The sequence below is a fragment of the Papaver somniferum genome, chromosome 5 (assembly GCF_003573695.1).
Source record: "Papaver somniferum cultivar HN1 chromosome 5, ASM357369v1, whole genome shotgun sequence".
In the NCBI taxonomy this organism is placed as follows: domain Eukaryota; kingdom Viridiplantae; phylum Streptophyta; class Magnoliopsida; order Ranunculales; family Papaveraceae; genus Papaver; species Papaver somniferum.
Genome location: NC_039362.1, coordinates 74,813,747 through 74,836,324, shown reverse-complemented (window position 1 = coordinate 74,836,324; position 22,578 = coordinate 74,813,747). Strand labels below are relative to the sequence as shown.

Sequence of the window (22,578 nt, the reverse complement as noted above, 5' to 3'; positions counted from 1 at the left end):
TCGAAAATAATAGGCGAGTCCATCCACTCTTCGTGCTCGTCCACCTCTATCCCATCGATCTTATACAATTCGCAGCGGTCTTCGATATGCTTCCGTAACCTCTTTCCTATCTGTGCTGTAAGTGAGGGCCCTGCGGCTTCAGAACACGAAATGGTGTTGATTGTGCGGTTCCCTTCTGGAAGCTGGACTGGCTTGGTTCGTTTGGATCTATCCTCGGTGACATCCTTTCGTATGTACTGTTTGAGCTCGCCAGCATCGATTAATTTTTGGATCATTATTTTGAGGTTTCTACATTTTTTGGTCTGGTGTCCGTTGAAGCAGTGATATTCAAAATAATCTTTAGATTTCTCGGTTCTCGAGGGCTGTTTTCCCTAGACCATGGCCACTCCAGGTTTTCCCTTCCTTTGATCTCTCTCAGGATCCGAGCATAGCTAGCATTGAGCTTCGTGTAAACTTGATCTTCGAATTTTCGATCTCCTGTTCGTCCCTTCGTTCCTTCCTGTCTTCGTGAGGCCTCTCCGCTGAACAATTCCTTTTGGCCCCATTGGTTTGTTCTGCTGAATTGGTACGGTGAGACTTCTGCGTATATGCCCTAGGGTTTTCACGCTGGATTTCTTCAAGACGAGCGTTCTTTTCAATAATTATTCGAAGATCTCCCTCTGTCTTAGGTACGCTTCCATGAATCTCAACGAATAGTGGACTCATTCGGTTTAATCCCCACTTGTAGCAGTTGATACTTACCACCGGGTCCACACTCCCTATGGCTTGGCAGACCTTGTGCCATCTGTTAGTGTATTCCCTCGTGGTTTCCTTATAGCCGATTGCTAGCGAAAAGAGCTTATCCATTCCAGTATTAACAGCCTTGTTGTACATGTAAGTTCTTAAGAACTTTTCCGCGAATTGGTCGTAGGAGTGGATGGAGTCTGGCGGCAGATTATCAAACCAAGACAATGCCGATCCCTTCAGGCTCGATGGGAAGTACCTACAGAGTACTGCGTCGTTTTGACTCCATCTAGCCAAGACACGGTTATAATACCGAATGTGTGCAGCGGGATCACTGGATCCGTCATAGCATTCAAATGTCGGGACAGGGCACTTGAGTGGAATGGGGGTGCTGGCCAGGCGATGAGTTAGGGGCGTGGAGTTAGCCTCTCTCATGACCTCTTCTAACCTTCCCCTGCCTTGTCTACTTTTCAACTTCCTGATCTGTGCCATCATTTCATCACGCAGATCTTCCATCGCGCGGTGGTGCCCTACGCTCTTCTGCTCGTGATAGCTTGACTCTCCGTCGTTATAATCCGGGTCGGATGCGCTACTACCCCTTGCCGCTTTTCCATTTGCTTCTACGATGACTCTTCGGTCTCGGTTTGGTTCTGGTGCCTTTGAACTTGCTTCATCGAGTTGTTGGCTCGTCTTTGTGCTTAGGGAAATCTGGTCTTTTAAATCCTGGTTTTCTCTGGCCAACAGAGCTACAGCATCTGCATAAATCTTCTGGCTCTTCTTCAATTCCTCAAGCTCGGCCATCAATCGATGTGATTGGTTCGACCTCTGATTGGGAGTCCCAGCTCGTGCTACTACGGCAATGGTGCCGCCTTCTTCTATGGTTTGCACTAACGGTGGGGGAGGTTCAGCTTCGATTGTCGGCATTTCCAGATCGGGCGAAGTGCCCATCTGCGACGTTAGAGCCGCCGGCACAGTTTGATTTTGCTCGTTCGTTGATGGCATTCCGAAGGTCGGCGGGTGCGTGGGTTGGTGTGTTCTGGATTCATCCACCCTTTCTTTTGGTTGGTGAAATTGATTCGTAGCAAAAGTTTTGCTGGCTTCCGCAGCCTTTGGGGCAGCCGTTGTTGTACTATACTTTGTTGCCGCTGCTCTGAGGTCCGCGTCTGCGACGGAGTTAGCGTTCATAGGCGAAGTGATTTCCGCAGTGTCCTGCCTCTGACTAGTCATTTTGGCTTTGTCTCCTTTCTGCTTGCTCCGGGTGATGATCGGGGTTGTCCTTGGTGCTTCCTTTGACGTAACTTTGGATTTTCCTACTTCCTGCATCTTTTCCATCGTGGGTCCTTTTGTCGCTTTCGTTTTCTTTCTGCACAAGGGAATTTCAAACAACGAGAAACAGAAATGTCCGTGCGGATCGGGTTAGTTTACAAAATTCCTTACTCCAAGACCGGGAAAAACTACCCGAGGGCCACAGAGAACTTTTAAAAATGCGGATTCATTGAAGGTACGCGGGAACGTGAAAGGATCCCTTGAAAATGCACGTAGATTTTTTTTTTTTTTTTTGAAATTGTTTGAAATTTTTTGAAAGCGACCCACTGGAAAGCCAGGTCCGTACGAGATCTAAAAAATGAGATAAAGTAACTCTTCGGGAGTTATCTGGTGCTCCGCAGTACATCGTGTTACCGGTACGTCTTTTTAACTTCTGCCCTTAGATTTGTTCGGGCAAAGATCCAACATCGGCGGGATGGGCATCTTAGCTGTGGGCACATGTCATCATGCTTTGATGACTTTGTCCGCATGCTCTCCACATATGTTCCTATATACACGTGTTTGATGATGAAATATGTGCACACAGTAATATTTTATTTATTTTTTATTTTCTTTTTTGAAGCATTAAGTAACTATGATGGTCAAGTAGGTCAACTGATAGTGGGACGGAGGGAGTATAAATTAAGTTTACTGGCTGGGAAATCCACATTTGACAAGGACTTGGCATTGCAAAACTTACTGGAGTAGTTTCGGCCGTAGTTCCTCGAAATTTTGTCTAAAGCTTTGCCGATGGCTCGACTTTGGAAATTCAGACTTGAATCACGTCCAGCGGTTATCACTGAATTAGATTCAATTTCATACAACAATTTATTTAAATTTCATTGTTTTCAAGTAATTCATGAACACATACAGGATACATATTAAGGATGTTTTTTATTTATTTATTATTATTGTGGTTCTTATCTAGAACCAATTTCTATCTGTAACCACTTAGGTCTTAGTATCAGATATTATGACAGATGCTTATGGGCATTCTCCATGACTAGCATAAGGATAAACAGTATCAATCTCTTCAAGAAATTGAAATGTTTTCATACGATTGATAACACCTGGACCTTTTGTACTAACTGTGATGTTTTCACTATACCAGTGAGGATTTAATTCCCCTTTCTTCCCTTTGATCCCAATCCAACAAAAATTGTCTTTCATACAAGGTAACCTGGTTCTGAATCTATCTGATGAATAGGGTAGAAAATACTTGTACCCCTGACCCATAGCGCCCCACTTCCTAATCAAGTTAGTGGTGTTGATGGTGCCTTCGCCGCCAATCGCCTCAACTATTACGCCGAGTTTGGAATCAGATGGCCCTCTGGTTATGCCAGTGTTCACTATCATTTCATAGTCACACTGTAGAGTAGCCTGTAATCACCATGTATATAAGAATGATTAACCAGAACATATTTCATTAAAGAACAAAAATGAAAACAAAGTTGTATATACCTGAGCTTTGATTGATGTTGGGGCCACAGCTCAGAAAACTAGAAAATGTAGTACAAAACATGTGATTATCTTAGCCATGGTTTTTGTTTTTGAGATGATTGATGAGGAATAATGATGATCATGGTATGGGACTTTATATCCTGAATTTCACGAATAAGAGATAAAGTTTTGGCTAAACTCGAGTACAAGTGGAGCTGGCATTGTGGGCTTGACTTTGATTATTAGTAGTTTGAATGATCAGATTCAGTGGATGCTGTTGAAAACTATCTCCACCGCTATCAGTCTTATTAACTGCATGAATTTTATCAAACCAAACCACATGCTGACATGCATAGAGGTTTAGAAACTCGTTCGAGTTCCCATGGTAGGAAAAATTTGTCAAATTTAGACTCTGACGATTCACTGTTCTCGTTGAGCCACTCCATTGCGTTCCAGTTGCCCCGTTAAAATTTATCTCCCGCGCGCCACCTCGGTTTATTTTGTACTTAATCGATCAATTTCTCCAATGTTCCTTGCTCTTCTCTAATTTTGAGGCAAGGCACACATTTTCTGCATTTTGGGTGCGGAAAATGAAAAAGTAGGTCAAGGAATCTTGCGTTCTTTTTTTAGAATACATGAGTACAACAAACACACAGTCTGCATTTTCTAGGGGAATCAAAATAAAAAACCAAAATGCGGGTATTTAAGAAATGTTGATTTCCACACATTTCTCTAAATGTTTGTATAATTTGTTCAAGTAATGATAATGGGGTTTCCATCACAGTTTATTAGAAAGACATACGAAATGGTGGACGATCCATCGACAGATTCAATTGTGTCATGGAGCCAAAACTGCAACGACAGCTTTGTTGTTTGGAACCATAGAGATTTGGAGAAACATGTTTTGCCAAAATACTTTAGGCACAACAACTTTTCGAGCTTCATTAGACAACTGAATGTCTATGTACGCCTATTCTCTAATGCTAGTTAATTAAATTCGGTATTTCGGTTTGTTTCGTTGACATAAACTTGTTATTTTTTTGTGTGCAGGGATTTAGCAAGGTCGACCCAGAACGTTGGGAGCTTGCACATGAAGTATTTCAGAAAGGTCAGAAACATTTACTGAAGAACATTAAACGGCGTAAACCATCTTCCTATACTAGTGCACTTAACCATCAACAACATCCTCAAGGGATAAGTTCTTCAAATGGATCAACAGAAACAGAAGAGAAAGAATCACTTAAAGACAACAAGAATAAAATAATAAAAGAACTAGTGAAACTGAGCCAAGAACAACAAAATATGCGGCAGTGTTTTCAGTTCATCGAGCAACGTCTTGATCTCATGGAGCAAATATTACAGCAACAACTTCACGGTATGGATATACGAATTCTCTATATAGAACATAAATTCAGCGAAATATGGAATTCAAGAGAAATATGTAAAACTTAAACAAGTTCTTTAACTTAAAAGGGAACGTTTAATAACAGCAGAATTTAATATGCCGATATAGCTAGCTAGACTGATCATATACATTTAGCTCAGCTCAGTGCTTCTTCTTTTGACTCTTCTTTTTATGCGATTTACGGCAATTACCATAGCTAACAGGAGGATTAGTACGTGCTATATTATGATGTTTACCGAAGAAATGAAACGTTCGCACTCGATCGTTGATTTTGTCCCCTCTAGTAATCACTGTAATGTTATTTACATACCAGTGTGGCTTTAAACGACCTCCTCCATTACTTCCATTCCCACCACCAATCTCGATATTGCAGAAACTAGTGGTGAAACAAGGCCCGGTCTCCATAAACCCGCTCTCGGAATCAGCTTGAAAGAACGTATGGTATCGACCCATATCTCCCCATTCGCCAACAAAATCACTAGTACTGATGTTTTCACCATTTTTTGTTGTCAAAACAACTGATAGCCTATAATTTGTTGGTCCCTGCGATTTACCTGTGCTCACCACTATTTCGTAGTCGCATTCATCTCCATAAATTGTATCCTCGTCCTGCAAAAAAAAAAAAATTTAAGTATTATGCAGACAATTTTAATGAAAACCGATGAGAAATGGATGTGTGCATACCTCTGTGGCTTTGATTGTGGAGATGAAAATACATGAAACTAGCAAGAACAAGAAAAGTGGTTTAGTGAGACATGATGATACGGCCATGGCTGGATTGAGGTGGGGAGAATATTTTTTAAGATGTTTTGTCAGAATGGAGAATACTATGTATATATGAATTTGAGAAGGAGATCAGAACAATGCAAAAATTAGATCTGAAATGTTATTATTATAAGCCAATTAATTTGCATGTGAGTATGAATTATTAAACTGCGACAGAAATTCTAAATTATTGATGGGGGAGAGACAGTGATTGAATAAGTTGAATAGTGAATGTAAGACAGACAGCAAGGTGTAATATTAATATTATGCATAATGGGGTGCCATTGCAGGGCCAGGGCAGGTATCGTTAATGTTAGTCGGTGTTTGCTGGATGCACGTAGAGATGAAATGAAGATTGGTTTTTACTGTAGTGAGATTCACTAATTTCAAAATAATTTTATAACTAGTGACCGACCTGCTCCAGAAGATGTCTATCCTTGGATATCTTTTCTCTAGCAACTAATAGTACTTAATGACAATAACACAGTTTTATGGATTTGATTCTTATAAATTAATAACAAGTTACAGGTGGAAACATATTCTGATTCGCGTGCTTATACGCACCCCTACATGGAATTACTTATGTTTGAGCAAAAATATCCATTGGATGAATGCGGATCACAAGGAGAGATTGGATCATCTTTTTATGGCCTTGCTTTCTAAAAGAATTTCTTTTTTGTATTGTTTATTTTATAGTATTGTTATTATTATTATTTTAAAAGGAAAAGAAAATAACATTGTGCATACTAATATACAATGGAGGAAAAAGCGAACTATTGAAGCTAATCAAAATAGATCACCAAAAAAAAACAAGAGAAATGTAGTAAGAATTTCTGGCTGTTGAAGCTCTTTTGAATCTTAAACCATGACAGTACGAGGGTTTCGCATTCGCACTCGCACAAGTTCATCAGTTGTTGCACCCAACTAACCCACTATGACTACCCATCACATTTATATGCATTATTGTGGTTCTTTCATTTAGTATACAACTCAGCTAAGATATTGACGAAGATACGATCCAGGAACGAGTTGATATTGATCGATAGTACTAAAAATTTATTTGAAGGAAAATAAGACAACACTATCACAACTTTGAATCAGTGTCATGAGGAAAACCAGCTAAAAAGAGAGACTGCTAGTTGCTAGGCATGTACAGGGAAGACAGGGCAACCAGGATTAGCCTGACTGAGGTGGCAGCGGGTCAGGTTGGTGAATCAACCCTAAGCGGGCTTAACGATTCATGGGTTGGTTTGTTGATGTAGGACATCCGTTAGATTTATGATTAATATTTTAATTATTAATTATTATTATGGGTCGAGATCGACTAACAAAAGCTTTTGACAAACACATTTGACAAAATATACTAGCCATTTGATTTTGTATATCTGACGGTCACAATCTTTGATTACATGACACCATTTTTAATTGCATGTTGTGTTTGGTGGTGAACAAATATAAGGGATAGAAACTAAAATCCAATAAATCTCCATCACCTTCTTCCTACATTTCTTCTCTCCCTGGTGCTGATTATTAACTGCTGAAACCCTAGAGGAAATGAAAACTCTTTCCCCATTAGACCCTCATATCTTGAATAGTGTCTTATGCTCAGAGAAAAACTAAATTGGACCTGATCAAATCTATATGGTTGGAATAAACTTATTATATATTAGATTGATTGTTTTGGTTGAATAATCATGCTGTAGATTTATATTTAGGACCCTTATATTGTTAATGATCTTAAATGCTGATCAAGGCTTAGATGATTTCATTTACGCCTGTCCGATCATCACGTTCATAAAACAAAAAAAGTAATTACTTAAAAACTCGAATAACAATCAAAGATTTAATTTTTTTCCTTGAATTAAAGCTCTGATATATATATATCTAGTTGTTGGTGTAAAAATTGATCACCCCAATAATCTTCGAGATGCGTGAAAGTTGATCCAATCGCTACCATTGATGAAGAATCTCCAAAGAATTGATGAAAAGAGGTGGGGGTATCTGCAAAAACACTCCGATGCTAAAGTCAGCGGATGTTCTATGCAAGTGTATTGTGGGGAAAGGAATAGAATTATGTACCTTTTGATTTGAGATTTTGCCTCTATATATAGGGAAAAAAATAGATGTAGCTTTAGAGTTTTGATAGTTATCCAAATAACCTCCCTCATCCGTATAAATCCCAAATAACAACCAGATTCATGATAAACTCTAATATTTATCATAATCTTCACTTATCCCAAATAATTATTATCTTGAATTATAACTACTTCAGATAAATATCCTCTTTTATCAGGATTTATCTTAAATAATATTTAATAATAACTATTCCATGAAAATCTTAACCTCTTTTATTAAGATCTTTTAACCCATGGACTTTTGGGCTTCAATAACAAGCCAAGTGGGTTTCTACAATAAACCGAACTGGGCTTCCATATTAAGCCAAGCGGGTTTCCATATTAAACCCACCTGTTTCCATAATAAACCAAATCCAGGCTTCCATAATAAGCCTTGTGGGTTTCCATAACAAACCCACCGGTTTCCATAATAAACCAAATCCAGGCTTCCATAATAAGCCTTGTGGGTTTCCATAACAAACCCACCGGTTTCCATAATAAACCAAATCCAGGCTTCCATAATAAGCATTGTGGGTTTCCATAACAAACCCACCGGTTTCCATAATAAACCGACTGGTTTCCGTAATAAACCGGATTTAGGCTTCCATTATAAGCCTCATGTGATACGCACGTACCCTATTTTAATAGGGTACAAACATCGCCCCCTCTTAATTCTCAACTTGTTGACGGATTAAGAAAATCAAAAGAAGAACCAACCTTCGCGGCTCGTTCAAATTCACCATATGATGTTTACTCGATAACCTTTCGTGGCTTTGGCCAGCTTGTTGTGTGGATTTCCCCCAAAGTTGGCTTAATAATTCGAAGCACAAAAAATGTACTCAATCATCTCACAAGTCATTGTTCTTTAATCACCAAACACGTTCAAAGTACCAACAACGTACTTAAAACTCCATATAGTATTACCCAATTGCCAAACAGATCAGCAAGTTATGTTCTCTTGCTCTTCCATTAGCTAACATATGACCTAAGTGTTGGTCTTGTAAATCTTCTCTGATCTCATCTCCCACTCTTATGGTGAATGAAGCATTTCCTTGGTTTTCTCTTTGATAGAAAAACGCTCCAATTTATCTCTTTAATAGAAAAATTATCAGGATCAAATTAATAATTCAACTTCGACTTTGAGAACATACCTCACTTGAATGCAGGTTGCTCCCGTAATTTTCTAGGCACATTGGTTGCCCACTTGTTCCCGTACTGGCCTAGAACTTGCCGACTCAATGCTCGTGTGTCCGTGAATAATAAATATACGACAATCTCTGGTGTACGAGTTGACTGTCTCTAGCTTTTCGTCGTACATTTCCTTTCTTTCGCTCCACCTCCTTTACTAAACTCTTTTCGTTTTCTTTTTCTCTTTATTAGAAAGACATTGCAGCTATTTCATTGATAAGCAAAACACTTTGTTTTTCTCTTTATTAGAAAAACATTGCAAGCATTTCCTTGATAAGCAAAACACTTTGTTTTTCTCTTTATTAGAAAAACATTGCAAGCATTTCCTCCGCATGTGTTCTTCAACATTTTTCCTTTGCTCCTTTCGCTCCATTATAGCTTCAGCTTAATTATATTGTAATACTTTGTTTTCGCCTTTCTCTTTACTAGAAAGACATCGCAACAATTTCCTTCATAACCAAAATACTTCGCCTTTGTCTTTCTCTTTTATAGAAAGACATTGCAAGTATTACCTTCATAATTAAAATACTTCGCCTTTGATAACTAAAATATCTCGCCCTTGTCTTCCTCTTTATTAGAAAAAAATTGCACGTATTTCTTCAATAAATACATGCAAAAAGTTCTCATTTGTGATTCTAAATTCGCTTTTATAATGTAACAACTAGTGAGGACTTACCTCCTCGGGCGTTCGTTCCTTCCATATTAGTCGCCCCCACTACTTTCCACGATACTGAAAAAGATGTCTTCTATTATTCGACTTCTTTAAACAAGTTGGTTTTGATTACATGCTAGGCGTCACATTAGCCGCCCCCGGTATCTATAGAGATATTCCCTAATTGAAAAGACGCCCTCATGTGAAGCAACGACTAGATCTACTATATCTAGATCCTCACTTGCTAGAACGATCTGAGCTGGTGGTATCTTTTCCGTTGCCATCTTATTTCTGGGTTCATGGCACCGTGCTTAATGAAGTGGTATTATGCTGACATTGCACAATAATCTCCAACACGTGAGGCTTGACAAGTGTCACAAGTCTATGTGCTTTATTATTAGACCCATAGCCAACGTGTTAATCCTGTCTTTATAACACTTCCATCAGATCCTTGGTGGATCTTATTAACTCCACCACTTGAGTCATAAGCCCACGTGTTAATATTTCTCTATATATCGCAGAAAAGACACGTCCCCTCATGATTCCATAAGTGACCAGCTTGGTCTAATGTCAGCGTTTTGCACTCTCTGCGTACTCCAGCGACAACCTCTAGGGCCAGTAAGAATCTGGTTCCTTGTAAAATTAATAACTTGGCTTCCTTTGAGACTTCGTTCTTATCAAACTCTGAGCCTTTATTTCTTGTATATCACTGTTCTTTTCATTATATAGATATGGAAGAACAATGGTCGTAATATCACATCTGAATCTGTCCTCTTCTTGCTAACTTCCCTGGATCTAGTATGCATATATACCCCTTTACTAGATATATCTATGAACTTTTTACTCCATCCATTATAAAAGAATTTATCCTTCACTTGTGAGAAACACTTCTGATATTGCAATTCCGTCCTGATTACGGCGTTCGCGGACGATATCTCTAAATGGCACTCCGACAAACGTCGGTCCTTCGAGGTGTACTGTTAGGATGTGCGTGGGTGGTCGTAGGTCTTATATTGCCAGACGTCATGCATCCATAAGTGATTTTCCCTCTTCTCTCTTGAGTGGAGCCACATTGCACAATGTCGAGCCTTCCATTTGTAATGCAACCACTGAGACAGAGACTCCACTTCCCATAATTATAAGTGACGATGAATCCGATAGTGGACACACTCCTGCTGACAGTAATTTTTTTTATCATTGGAGTACACTTCAGCCACTCTGGCTCGCATGCCAACACCTCCACCTCGCCTGCTGGTACGTGACGATCATTTCTTACCTATTTTGTATGAACCAAATGGAGCAGGTATCGCTTTTGGGGACTCTGTTGTGACTTGTGAGAGATCCCGATGTCGCTCGTGGCCTGCACACATGCTATATTAATCCATAAAAAATATAATGTCATTGTGGATCCTCTCTTCACGTACCAAGCATGTTTGGCTTGATAAGTTCACGCACTCCCGTTCAGGCTAAATGGCCCATGTCTGGCTTGATAAGTTCACGCACTCCTTGTCTATCCCTCCCAGCCGTATAGTAATGATGATCATTATTAGTAATATAACGATCATAATATCCGTCATCATGGTGATCATGGCTCCGATTACCATCTCTAGCATTCACATCTCTTCCTTCGTTACTTTGGCTACGGCGTCGACGATCGTCAAGAGTTTCGTTCCATCTGCGTGGGTTGTCTTGCTCTCGGTGATGGTGTGATATCTCACTCCCGGAACGAGGGATAGATGTTTCTTCGATCTCCTTTCTTTTATATAACGCAATCTTAAGCCGTTTATTCTCTCTTTCAAACTCTTGCAAACGCTCCCCTACTGTCAGGCCGATAGGCGTTACCTGTGATCTGTTAACCTGTGCAACCCGTGGGTTACTAACTCGAGCAGCTGGCGGGATATTAGCTTGCACGGCTGGTGATACATTGACTTGAGAAGCAGATTGGACATTAGCCGGTTCAGCTAATGGATTGTTAACTCGAGAACGTGCTCCTCTGTTAGTGATGTCTTCTTGTCGTCATTCATGGATGCTCGGGTGCTGTCCTTGAAACCCTCCTTGATGATGGAAACTTCTGCTAGTGGTAGGAGGTGGCGACCTACGCATCAAAACGTAGTTCTCCCTGATTCTTGGAACAGATCTCTCTGAACGAGATCGAGAAGCCGATGCCGACAATGATGTCTCTCTCCCGTCCCTTTCATCATAGTCTCCTTGGACAACAACACTCCTCAGAGTCCGAGGGTTTGCTTGTTGATTCAACAAACTTCCGATGGGTACATCTGTATCCATTTCAAGTTGATTTGCTTCTGACATATTCATACGTTTTTCTTTTAACTTTGCTTTTAACAACTTTGGCAGAACTTTCAGCGACTTTTTTGGATCTTCTACAACTCCAAAAATGTTTAGAAAGTCTATGGATCTTCTGCAACTTTATGGATACGTGGTGAAACTTTCCGCAACTTTCAGAAAAGGTCCAGAACTTCTTGTAACTTTCTGGGAAGGTTTGAAACCCTCTGCAACTTTCTGGAAAGGTTGTGAAACCTTCTGCAACTTTCTGGAAATGTTATGAAACCTTCTGCAACTTTCTGTAAGGTTGTGAACCTTCTGCAACTTTCTGCTCAAAATGACTTTGAAACCCTAGTTTTGAAAATCATTTGAGAACGACTTTTATCAACTGGGGAGCACGGTCTTTTCTTCGTTGTCCCCTTAGTCGGCGCCAAAAGATGTTGGTGCAAAAATTGATCACCCCAACAATCTTCGAGATGCGTGAAAGTTGATCCAATCGCTATCGTTGATGAAGAATCTCCAAAGAATTGATGAAAAGAGGTGGGGGTACCTGCAAAAACACTCTGATGTTAAAGTCAGCGGATGTTCAATGCAAGTGTATTGTGGTGAAAGGAATAGAATTATGTACCTTTTGATTTGAGATTTTGCCTCTATATATAGGCAGAAAATAGATGTAGCTCTAGGGTTTTGATAGTTATCCAAATAACCTCCCTCATCCGTATAAATCCCAAATAACAACCAGTTCCATGATAAACTCTAATATTTATCATAATCTTCACTTATCCCAAATAATTATTATCTTGAATTATAACTACTTCAGATAAATATCCTCTTTTATCAGGATTTATCTTAAATAATATTTAATAATAACTATTCCATGAAAATCTTAACCTCTTTTATTAAGATCTTTTAACCCATGGACTTTTGGGCTTCAATAACAAGTCAAGTGGGTTTCTACAATAAACCGAATTGGGCTTCCATATTAAGCCAAGTGGGTTTCCATAATAAACTCACTTGTTTCCATAATAAACCAAATCCAGGCTTCCATAATAAGCCTTGTGGGTTTCCATAACAAACCCACCGGTTTCCATAATAAACCAAATCCAGGCTTCCATAATAAGCCTTGTGGGTTTCCATAACAAACTCATCGGTTTCCATAATAAACCAAATCCAGGCTTCCATAATAAGCCTTGTGGGTTTCCATAACAAACCCACCGGTTTCTATAATAAACCGGATTTAGATTTCCATTATAAGCCTCATGTGATACGCACGTACGCTATTTTAATAGGGTACAAACATTAGTGATGATCAAACACTCGTCAGGGACGGATCCGGGATTTTTTCTCGGATAGGGCTGAAACCTTGCTAATTGCAAGGCGGCCGATGGCCGCCGCAATTTTTTTTGTGGAAACAATCGCATTGTCAATAGCTAATATTGGTTCGCAGATAGAATTAAAGATACAGATAGCTAAATGTTAAAAGAACAAAACCAATGACGAAAAGTGATCACAAAAATAAATCCATAATTTAGGAAGGACAAATGGGAGGTTTTTTTCTTCTTTCTTTGAAGCATAAATAGGAGGTTGATAAGGAAGAATGTTTGCTTTTAAATGAAAATCTACTACAAGTATCTAATAAGTGGGTTAAAAGTAAACAATATATAATCCTGGAGACTAATTTACAACTGAACTTGGAAATTAGAATGATGTACGTGTGCTAGAAATACATATCGTGGGCTAAAGTTGTCTGTATCAGTGGGCCAAAGAAGAATATTCACAAAATTTACATGCAAAAAAAATTGGGTCAGACTTAGGGACGGGCTATAGCCCGGATTAGCCCCTTGCTAGGCCCGTCCCTGATTTGGGTTGCATTACGTTTAGTTTACATTCTTAAGCATAACTTTCTTACAACCAAACACAACCCAAGAATATATTTTGTGCCATGTCATTAGAAATAAAAGCTGTCCGTTACTAAAGATCCCACGACTGATGAGTTTTGTCAAGAAGGTTTGTCAAAAGCGTTTGTTAACCTATCCCGACCCTATTATTATTTTAGGTAATTCAAATCTTTAGAATTTATTTAACGGTCCGCGAGTTATAACCCCAGAGGTGTCACCATCCTTCCACAAAAAATTCATCAAAACAAAAATAACACAAAAATCCCATCAAAACAAAATTAACACAAAAACCCCAAATTTTATTTTCATCAAATTTTATGATTAAACCAACATTTAAATTTGGAGTATTTGTATCAATTTTTAAAAATTTAGGATTTTTGTATCAATTTTGTTTACGGTGGAATTTTAGTGGATCCCATCATTTGAATAGGGTTTTTGTACCACAAGTTTGGTCACCTTGGATTTTTATGACTAGTTTTGTTTATTTAATTTGAAAAATATTGTGGCTTCAAGCCGAGTTAATTAGAGTTTCCTATAATTAGAGTTCAAGTCTTCTCTCTAAACAGGAGATTAGTCTTATGTATTAGAACGTGGTACAATATTATGGGCTGTGTTATCCCGCGCGGCCTCGCATGCAAGTGAAGCCGAGTTAATTAGAGTTTCCTATAATTAGAGTTCAAGTCTTCTCTCTAAACAGGAGACAAGTCTTATGTATTAGAACGTGGTACAATATTATGGGCTGTGTTATCCCGCGCGGCCTCGCATGCAAGCTTTATAAGCTAGCGGGTTGCTAGCCGTTGGATGCACCAGATCTGTGCTCTTTTTGTTACAAACTTTGAAGAGATCCTTAAACTTATGTCACATTTATCAATTACTCCTAACCAGCTGTCGAAAAGGTTTAATTAATCAAATTGAAAGATTTATCAACTATTCCTCAAAGGAAAAAGTTTTTCTTTTTCCATTAATGATTCTGTGGGAACAAGTGCAACATCTGAATCATTTTCACCGAGTCACAATCATCAGAGATTGAATCATGTTGATTCTTGATCATTAATATACCATGCAAATCAAAAGTTCTTCCCCAATACTTCTTCCCTACCTCCATTAATGGACAACCTGATAAAACCATCATAAACAAATGAATTAAAACCATGAAGATGCCATTTAAAGAATTTAGTGACAGTGGTTCATTCAACCATCATCACCACCTGAAACCAGTAGATCGTCGGTTGATCTTTACCACCACATAACCTGTACTCTACCTCCGTCAATACCACCAGTGCACCACCATCACAAACCCAACTTAACATCAACATCAATCTTACTATGCATCAAAAAAAAAATTATCTTAATCAAATCCATCAACAAACAACCCACAGAAAAAATCAATAGAAAATGCATCAACGAACTAATAAAAGCTACTCACAAGAATTTGATGAAGTAAAATTTTGAATTGTTTTTTTTTTTTTTTGATATAACTACGTTTCTGCGAATTTAACACTAGGATTGATTGCAACTCGTTGACGATTTCCTATGATGGAATAGTCTGTGTTTTCAAAGGGACATGATAAGAAGTTATTGATTGATTAATCTGAGTTCTTAATTGATTGAATTTTTTGATTAGATTTATTAGATTTAAAAATTAATTTGGTGGTAATGTTGTTAGATCTGTATGCAGAAGGAAAAGAAAGATGAAAATGGAGTTAATGGAGGTGGTGAAAGAAAGTTCTTGTTTTTATCAATGAAAAGGTCCTGTAAATGAAATATGAAAATTACAAGGATTGTTTTAAATTTCTCCAAGGACTTATTTACAATTATTTCCATGTTACAGGTGTACATTAATCTCAACGGCTGTAAAAGTGCATGTACTATCATCCGAGGGCTGTTAATCCGCTAGCTTACAAAGCTTGCACGCGCGGCCGTGCGGGAGAGCACTGCCCCAATATTATTACCAATCAATATTGAGTTTTCTCAACTATTATCCTACTTTAAAAGTTCTTTCTTCCACTTTTCCTCAAATTATATGAATGTAACACTGAATACGGGTTTTATATTAAAAAAACAGTTTCACGCAACAAAAAAACAAAAACAAAAGAACAGTCCTTCCATGAGCAAAACAAAAAACGGTTTCTCTTATGAAACTCTGTTCTCCTTCTCTGTCTTTCTGTTGTCCTTCTCCGTTTTTCTGTTCTTCTTTGTTCATCATATCTGTTCTTCTTAGATTTTTGTTGTAATTATAGTTTGTTTGTTTTTATTTTGCAGATACAGTTTTTGAAGATGAGATACTATTAGAGTTTTGTTTTGTAGGTCACCAAGACAATAAACGCTATACTAAAGGTTTTGCTCCTGATAAACAATAAAATCCCATCAAATTTCAGTAAACCCTAAGCTTATTCTTTGTGTTTCTCTGACTATAAATCCATCAAATTTCAATTCCGTTCAAAGTGCGTCAAACGACTGAGGATGTGCTGAGTTCTGTGCACGAATCTATAAACAATAAAATCCCATCAAATTTCGGTAAACCCTAAGCTTATTCTTTGTGTTTCTCTGATTATAAATCCATCAAATTTCAAATTCCGTTCAAAGTGCGTCAAACGACTGAGGATGTACTGAGTTCTGTGCACGAATCTATAATCTTGGGTTTCATTGCTGATTGATCATTTGGTTGGTTCTTTGTTAACTGCATCCTCGCCATTTCGGCCCAAATCTACGTGACAAGTTGGTCGCAAAGCTCATGAAATATGTGGAAGGAAGGTACAGGGTTTGTAAATCATGTTTTGACTCATTAGACATTTTCTGCCAATTATTTTTGTGGAGATGTTGTATTTTTTTTTGGAGTACATACTCTAATTAATGTGTTAGTAGTAGGATGTGAAGTACGTTATATTATGGAAATGTGTTGGCAACGGTGGTGATGGTCCTGATGGATGAATGCAAAAAACAATGTACGTGGGTTTTTTTGTGGTTCTGGTGGTAATCAAATTAGCAACGTAGCTTATTTTGTTAATGTAGGTTAACTGTATATGCATTTTGGAAGTAATGGGGGTTTGTAGATTTACCAGGTGAAAGATTGCTTTCTTTGTGTTTCTTAGATTTAGTGTAGGTTAACTGTATAAGTCATCGGTATGTCAGAATGTAGCTTCTCTAACCTTAATGATCAAATGGCGCTAATTTACTCCGAGTCTGATGTAACAGTAGACTGTTATCATCAACCTTAATTCACGAAGCTTGACGGTAGACTGTTAACGTCGAGATATGTTTTCAACGGCTAATCTTCCTTGTATACTTTGAATTTGTCTATCTTTAGTTCTAGCCGTGTGCTATTTGTTTCCCTTTGGGGTTTGTACTCATCTTTATTTGTATCCGCCTGCACACGGCTTGTGTGCTCTTTAATCTATTCTATTTGAACGATCAAAAAAAAAGTACTAAGAGGAAAAAAAATTGTTGATAATTTTGTTCATTACCAGCTTTGGGACTGTATGAGAGAACCTTGATCCTTTGCCCCGCATGATGATTATGTATTACTTGGTTATTTTTCACCACCTATTCATGATAGTTTGGAATGTGATCAAGTTCATATTTTTATTCTAATAATCCAGGAGAACCTTCATTTACTGTTTGTCGTAATGTGTAAAACCAGATCATGTAATTTCTTAGGCTATTATGCTGCTTCCTCTTCGGTAGTTTGTTATGGTTAATTCAGATGCACAAATTTCAACTGCTTAATACGATTTTGCTCAATTGTGCAGGGCATTGGAAAAGATGTCCACCCTTGAAGCATGGGAGAACTCCAAGAAAGCTACTATTGAAATGGAGTTCAAGAAAATTGAGGTAATCACATATTTTTGGTAATTGAACCTTCACCGTATTTGGCAGTTTAAATTGAGACGAGATGATGATTTTTCCGTATCTACATTTTATGTTTTTATATTTAGTCGGTTCCAGTTTTTTATTTCATGTAAAAGGAAAAGTTGATACCGCGTCTGTTGTGCCCCGGATAGGCATTTCTAGCAGATCAAAGTGTTAAATGTTTTGCATTATTTCAGTGTTTAATATCTTTTTGGGTAATGCTGCAAGGGGGATAACTCTTCATATTCTATTACTCTCTCATTCTTCAAAGTATTGTGAAAATACCTGAGAGAAAAAAAAAATATTTATGAAACAAATGTAAGAATTGTCTCCCCTAGCAAAGTTTTCTTTCATATTACATCACCTCCATTATGACGTCTAAAAACTGCTTCAAAAGGGTGTGAGTTACTGTCTTTAAAACTTGAAATTTTCAGCAATTGTCATTTGTGTATTTAGGCCAGCTAAAAGACACTATACTTGTAGATGGTTGATTTTCAACAAAGGGCAAAACCATAAAATCATGAGGCATGTTTTTGACGCGGCTTTCAGGCATGCAACGATTCATATTTTACGAAGCCATGATGAATATGTTTTCGAAAAGCCTCCACTAGCTGAGCGTTCGATCCCTGGAATTTCATCGTGCCCTCTATGCAGAATAACATATTTGGGCGGTTCTCCGTAGATTGAGGACTTAACGCCTTCAGGACGTCGGTGATACTCATTGTTCCCTGACTGCAGGAGAGTGACTGATGAGTGCTAAAAAGTGCATATTTCTATATATTTTTCTTGGCATTTAACTCATCTTTTGTGCATTAATTCTACATTTTATCCCATATTCTGTATTTTCTTTGTTTTCAAGAATAAATATTTTTATTAACTAATTTTGCATTTTTAGGTAATAAATAAAGTTTGGATGAATAGTGGAGCGAAAAGAGCAGAAAAGTAGTGAAAAGCCGGGAGGAATTACACAAGGAAGCCGCGAAGAATGTTGTGCACAAGACCAAAAGGCTAGAAGTGGGCTTGAAGAGGAAGAATTGTTCTTAAAGAAGATATGGGCTTGGCATACCCAAGGCCCAAAACCCTCACCCAAATCCATTTCATATATCCATACCCGTTTCCTTTTCTAGCCGTCAGATTGGATCATCTCAGCATCCTATGGTCGCAGCATCGCCAGTACATCAAAGTCTGAAGCTCATGTCTAACACTACAGCACCTAACTCCATCTTGAGCCGTCAGTTTCGTTGTATCACGCATCCGACGGTTGATACCAGCCTCTTCACTTGTAGCCGTTAGATTTATCTATCATTTCCGCATCCCACGGCTCAGCTTCGCTGGACATCGAATTGGCTACACCCGCTTCACACTGTAACAACCTACACCTATACCCATCGCCAAACACTCCCCTCCTTCTTTCCATCGAACCCATCTTCTTCCTCCCACTCCCTCTGCAATTACTCCACTGTCACCACCTTCTCCATCATCACCACCATTCCCTGACACCACCAAACCACTCTACTCCACCCTAAAAGCGAAACCCATCATTTCCCCCATCTTTCTAGCGGCCTACTTCATCAATCTCGCACCTTTCCTATCTCTGAAACCCTAGGTTAGAGATTGATGAATTAGGTGAAGCTAAAGAAGAAATTGAGGTGTGGGAATGAAGCAGTGAAGTCAGAGGAAGATTGGGTCGACGTTGTGGGTAAGATTTGACCCATCAAATTAGGTGAAATCGAAACCCTAAATTCACTGTTTTGGGATTTTTTTTGGATAAACCCTAATTTTGTAAATTAGGTATTTTTGAGAATTGGGTGTAACTATAAATAGAGTTGTGATGTGTGTGAAAGGGGGTATGCCTGGACTAGCCAGTGTGTCACCCAAGAGCACTGGAATAGCCAGTGTCTCAAGGGTTGTAGTTCAATGCTCTGTTTATGTTCAATATTTGAATTCATGTTTCAATTATCTTGTATGATGTATGTTTGTGTTAGCATGTTAGTCATGAGCTAAGTCTCACTAGCTGAGGCTCAGATGAAGCTTTAGTGGACTGTTAGGTAGTGGAATGTTAGGTTAGAAGCCTTAGTTCACTGAATTGATTGAGCAATGGGAGAAATCAGTGCTCACTAGTGCTTGTGATTGATTGTACTGTCAAAAGACAGTCAATACTAGGAGCACATCAGTTGAGCAAGCTGATTATCTTGCTATTCCCTTTTTGTATGCTTAGCATCTTAAGTTGGCCTTAACTGTCACTTAGTTCCATTAGGGATTCAACCTAGAACTACATTATTTGGCTCGGTCACAAGGGTGGATTCAAAGCCGTAGCTTAGCCCACAATTTGTTTTTACAGTCACTTGCAACTCTAATTCTGTTATTCTTATTGCTCAGTTGAGTTTTCCTTGCTGTTTTATTTAGCTTTTGCACTTCACATCTTGCTGTGCACTGAAATCAGTGCACTGCCTTCCCTGCCCTTGGCTCATAGCCTTGGTTAGATGTTTTACCATCTCTGTTTCACTGTCACTGCAGCCTTGTGACCTTGCATTTAGTTTTGCATCAATTATCAGCATAGTGTAACTTCATTGCACACTCCCAAGTCCCTGTGGAATGACCCTGTTCTTGCACACAAGCTACAACTGACCCTGTGCACTTGCAGGTATCACTGTAGGCATCCATTTATTGTCTTATTTTCACATCTTTAAATGCCTACCAAGTTTTTGGCGCCGCTGCCGGGGACTTGGCGCTTTGTGTTGATTTGTTCTTTGCTGTTTTGTTGCATTCACTTTCATCTTCATATTTGCATCATAGTTCATTGCATTTGCATCTTTCCCTGCATTGCATACTCATTTGCATATTGTTCACTTACATTCCTGCATCATAGCTTGCATCTTTACTCACTTTCTGCTTTGAGCCAGCAGGTACCTGCCTATCCTGCTGCTTTTGCTGTGGAGCTGCTGCTGCTGCTGCTCCTGTGCTTGCTGTACTCCTGCTCTCCTGCTGAGCTGCTGTGCTTGTGCTGCTGTGGTGCTCCTGCTTGTGCCAGGCCAAGACTGCTGCTGAGCTGCTGTGGCCCATGTTGCTGCCTGTTGCTGCTAACTGCTGCTGCCTTCTGCACCTGTTGCTCTGCTGTGGCCCTGTGAACCTGCAAAGCCTGCTGTTGTGCTGTTGCTGCTGATCTGCTCCTGCTGCTAGGCCTGAAGTGGTGCTGCTGCCATTCATAAGCCAAGCCCAACTGGGCCTTGAGTATTGAAGCCAAAGCTTAGGATGATCCAAAGCCCAACTGGGCTTTTGCAACCAAACTGAGCAGCTGGGCTGTGCTTAAGCAAGTAAGCCTAAACCCATTAAGAGAACCCAACCTGTGGGCTTCCATTTTTAATTTGTGGGCTTGTAATAATTTTTTCCATTTTTCTGTTGGGTTTGTAATTAATTTCTTGTGGGCTTGTTTGTTTAATTTCTTGTGGGCATGGTTTTAAATTGATTTGGGCCTGTTGTTTAAATTAAAGAAAACTGAACTTTTGAAAGCCCAGTTGGGCCTCATATTTTAGTTAGTATCTAGCCAAAGCCCAACTAAATTTCTGGGACTGTGGGCTTAACATCCATTTGAAAACAAAACGTTTACACTGTGGGTTGACCCAAAAACAGAAAACGTTTTCAAAAGCCCAGTTGGGCCTCGACCTTTGGCTATTTAAGAGCCCAAATTTCAAATTGTTACCTGGGCTTGTTTCTGAACTGTGGGCCTGAACCAAAGTTCAAGTGGGCCAAAATTTCAAAATTCCAAAAACCAACAGTGAGCTTTACTCGCCAGCAGTGGGCCTGTTTTTCAAAAACGTAGCTGGGCTTCGCAAAACCCAACAGTGGGCTTGGTCTCCTTATCCCATTAAAAACCAAATGTTTTTCTCCCATAAAAACCAAAGTTTTCCGAATGTTTCCCTAAAAACCAAAATTTTTCTTTTTCCCATCAAAACCAAATGTCTCCCGACAAAACAAATTTTTCCCAAAAGTCCAATCCCATTAAAAACCAAATTTTCTTGTAGATAGTTTCTTAGTTAAATATTTTGTTTCTTTTGTATATATAGTGCTAATCCAATATGATCTCGGCTAAAAAAATGCTGGATTTTTGCCTTGAATAATGGAGTTCTAATTTTGCTTTCGCCGAAATCGGGTATTCTCTTTCCTTTTTCTCTACTCAGCATAATCCTCTCCATATGTTGTATTATAATTCTTTACATCTTTTGAAACATTGAGGACAATGTTTAGTTTAGGTTTGGGGGTATAAAGTAGATACCACGATAATATGCCATAATTGAAAACAAGAACTCCTTCTTTTTGAAAAAAATGAAAAAATCAAAATAAAAAATTAAAAAATGATAAAAAAAACATAAAAATGGAGCTCATTTACCTTGAAATGTTGACTCTTGTGCAAATATGTAATTTTTAGGAGTCTTAGTCTAGATATTTAGGCACCCTGATTCTAGCACAATTCACATAGTGATAAGAAATTTGCACGCGCACGATCTACCAATACATGTATAGCCTCGATCTTCAAGGTGCTTGATAGGAAGTTAGATTGCCAATCACTTTAGAATACTGAATGAGACTTGACTAGCTTGTTCTTTGGTTGGCTGGGATAGAAGTTGGAGGATACGTTAAGAAAAGCAACCATAGAATTTGACCGGATGCATTCGATAAGGGCCACCTCTTGCTAAGAGTCATGTAATTATGTTTTTCTTTTTGTTCATGTATCAAAAGTGTCACCATGTTGTAAAGATCAAAGTTATTTCTTACAAAAAAAAAAAATTCAATCAAGTATTTATTTATTCCATGTTTTGTCATGTTAAAGACAATATTCTCTCTTGTTCCAAAAATAAAAGAGAGTAATCAATGTAAATAAGAGTCATGTAAAGAGTCATCTTTTTGTTGTAAATAGTCTTGTAATAAGCAAGGAGGGTGCAGCCATCGATGTATAAC

At 38.6% G+C, this 22,578-nt stretch overlaps 2 protein-coding genes and 2 long non-coding RNA genes across 4 annotated transcripts; 2 read left to right on the top strand and 2 right to left on the bottom strand.

Moving 5' to 3' along the window:
- Positions 1–2,903: 2,903 nt before the first annotated feature.
- Positions 2,904–3,605, bottom strand: LOC113277537. The gene is made up of 2 exons (XR_003324974.1): positions 3,490–3,605; positions 2,904–3,408 (listed from the first exon to the last, which is right to left on the bottom strand). It is a non-coding gene; the product is annotated as an uncharacterized LOC113277537 (long non-coding RNA).
- A 629-nt stretch (positions 3,606–4,234) lies between these two features.
- LOC113279187 (heat shock factor protein HSF8-like) lies at positions 4,235–5,370 on the top strand. Its single transcript, XM_026527892.1, has 2 exons — positions 4,235–4,432; positions 4,519–5,370. Exons 1-2 carry the CDS (start codon positions 4,235–4,237, stop codon positions 4,918–4,920), a joined length of 600 nt encoding a protein of 199 aa, XP_026383677.1. The 3' UTR covers positions 4,921–5,370.
- LOC113281940 lies at positions 4,705–5,741 on the bottom strand. Its single transcript, XM_026530852.1, has 2 exons — positions 5,558–5,741; positions 4,705–5,482 (listed from the first exon to the last, which is right to left on the bottom strand). Exons 1-2 carry the CDS (start codon positions 5,642–5,644, stop codon positions 5,015–5,017), a joined length of 555 nt encoding a protein of 184 aa, XP_026386637.1. The 5' UTR covers positions 5,645–5,741; the 3' UTR covers positions 4,705–5,014.
- Positions 5,742–15,890: 10,149 nt separating this feature from the next.
- Positions 15,891–18,576, top strand: LOC113277536. Its single transcript, XR_003324973.1, has 3 exons — positions 15,891–16,527; positions 17,523–17,604; positions 18,518–18,576. It is a non-coding gene; the product is annotated as an uncharacterized LOC113277536 (long non-coding RNA).
- The last annotated feature ends 4,002 nt before the right edge of the window (positions 18,577–22,578 follow it).

What these genes read in the sequence shown, in the direction of transcription:
- LOC113281940 (XM_026530852.1), bottom strand. Translation starts at nt 5,644, where the DNA reads ATGGCCGTATCATCATGTCTCACTAAACCACTTTTCTTGTTCTTGCTA. An exon ending in CCACAATCAAAGCCACAGAG is followed by an intron (nt 5,483 to 5,557) that starts GTATGCACACAT and finishes TTTTTTTTGCAG; the next exon opens with GACGAGGATACAATTTATGG.
- LOC113279187 (XM_026527892.1), top strand. Translation starts at nt 4,235, where the DNA reads ATGGGGTTTCCATCACAGTTTATTAGAAAGACATACGAAATGGTGGAC. An exon ending in TTAGACAACTGAATGTCTAT is followed by an intron (nt 4,433 to 4,518) that starts GTACGCCTATTC and finishes TTTTGTGTGCAG; the next exon opens with GGATTTAGCAAGGTCGACCC.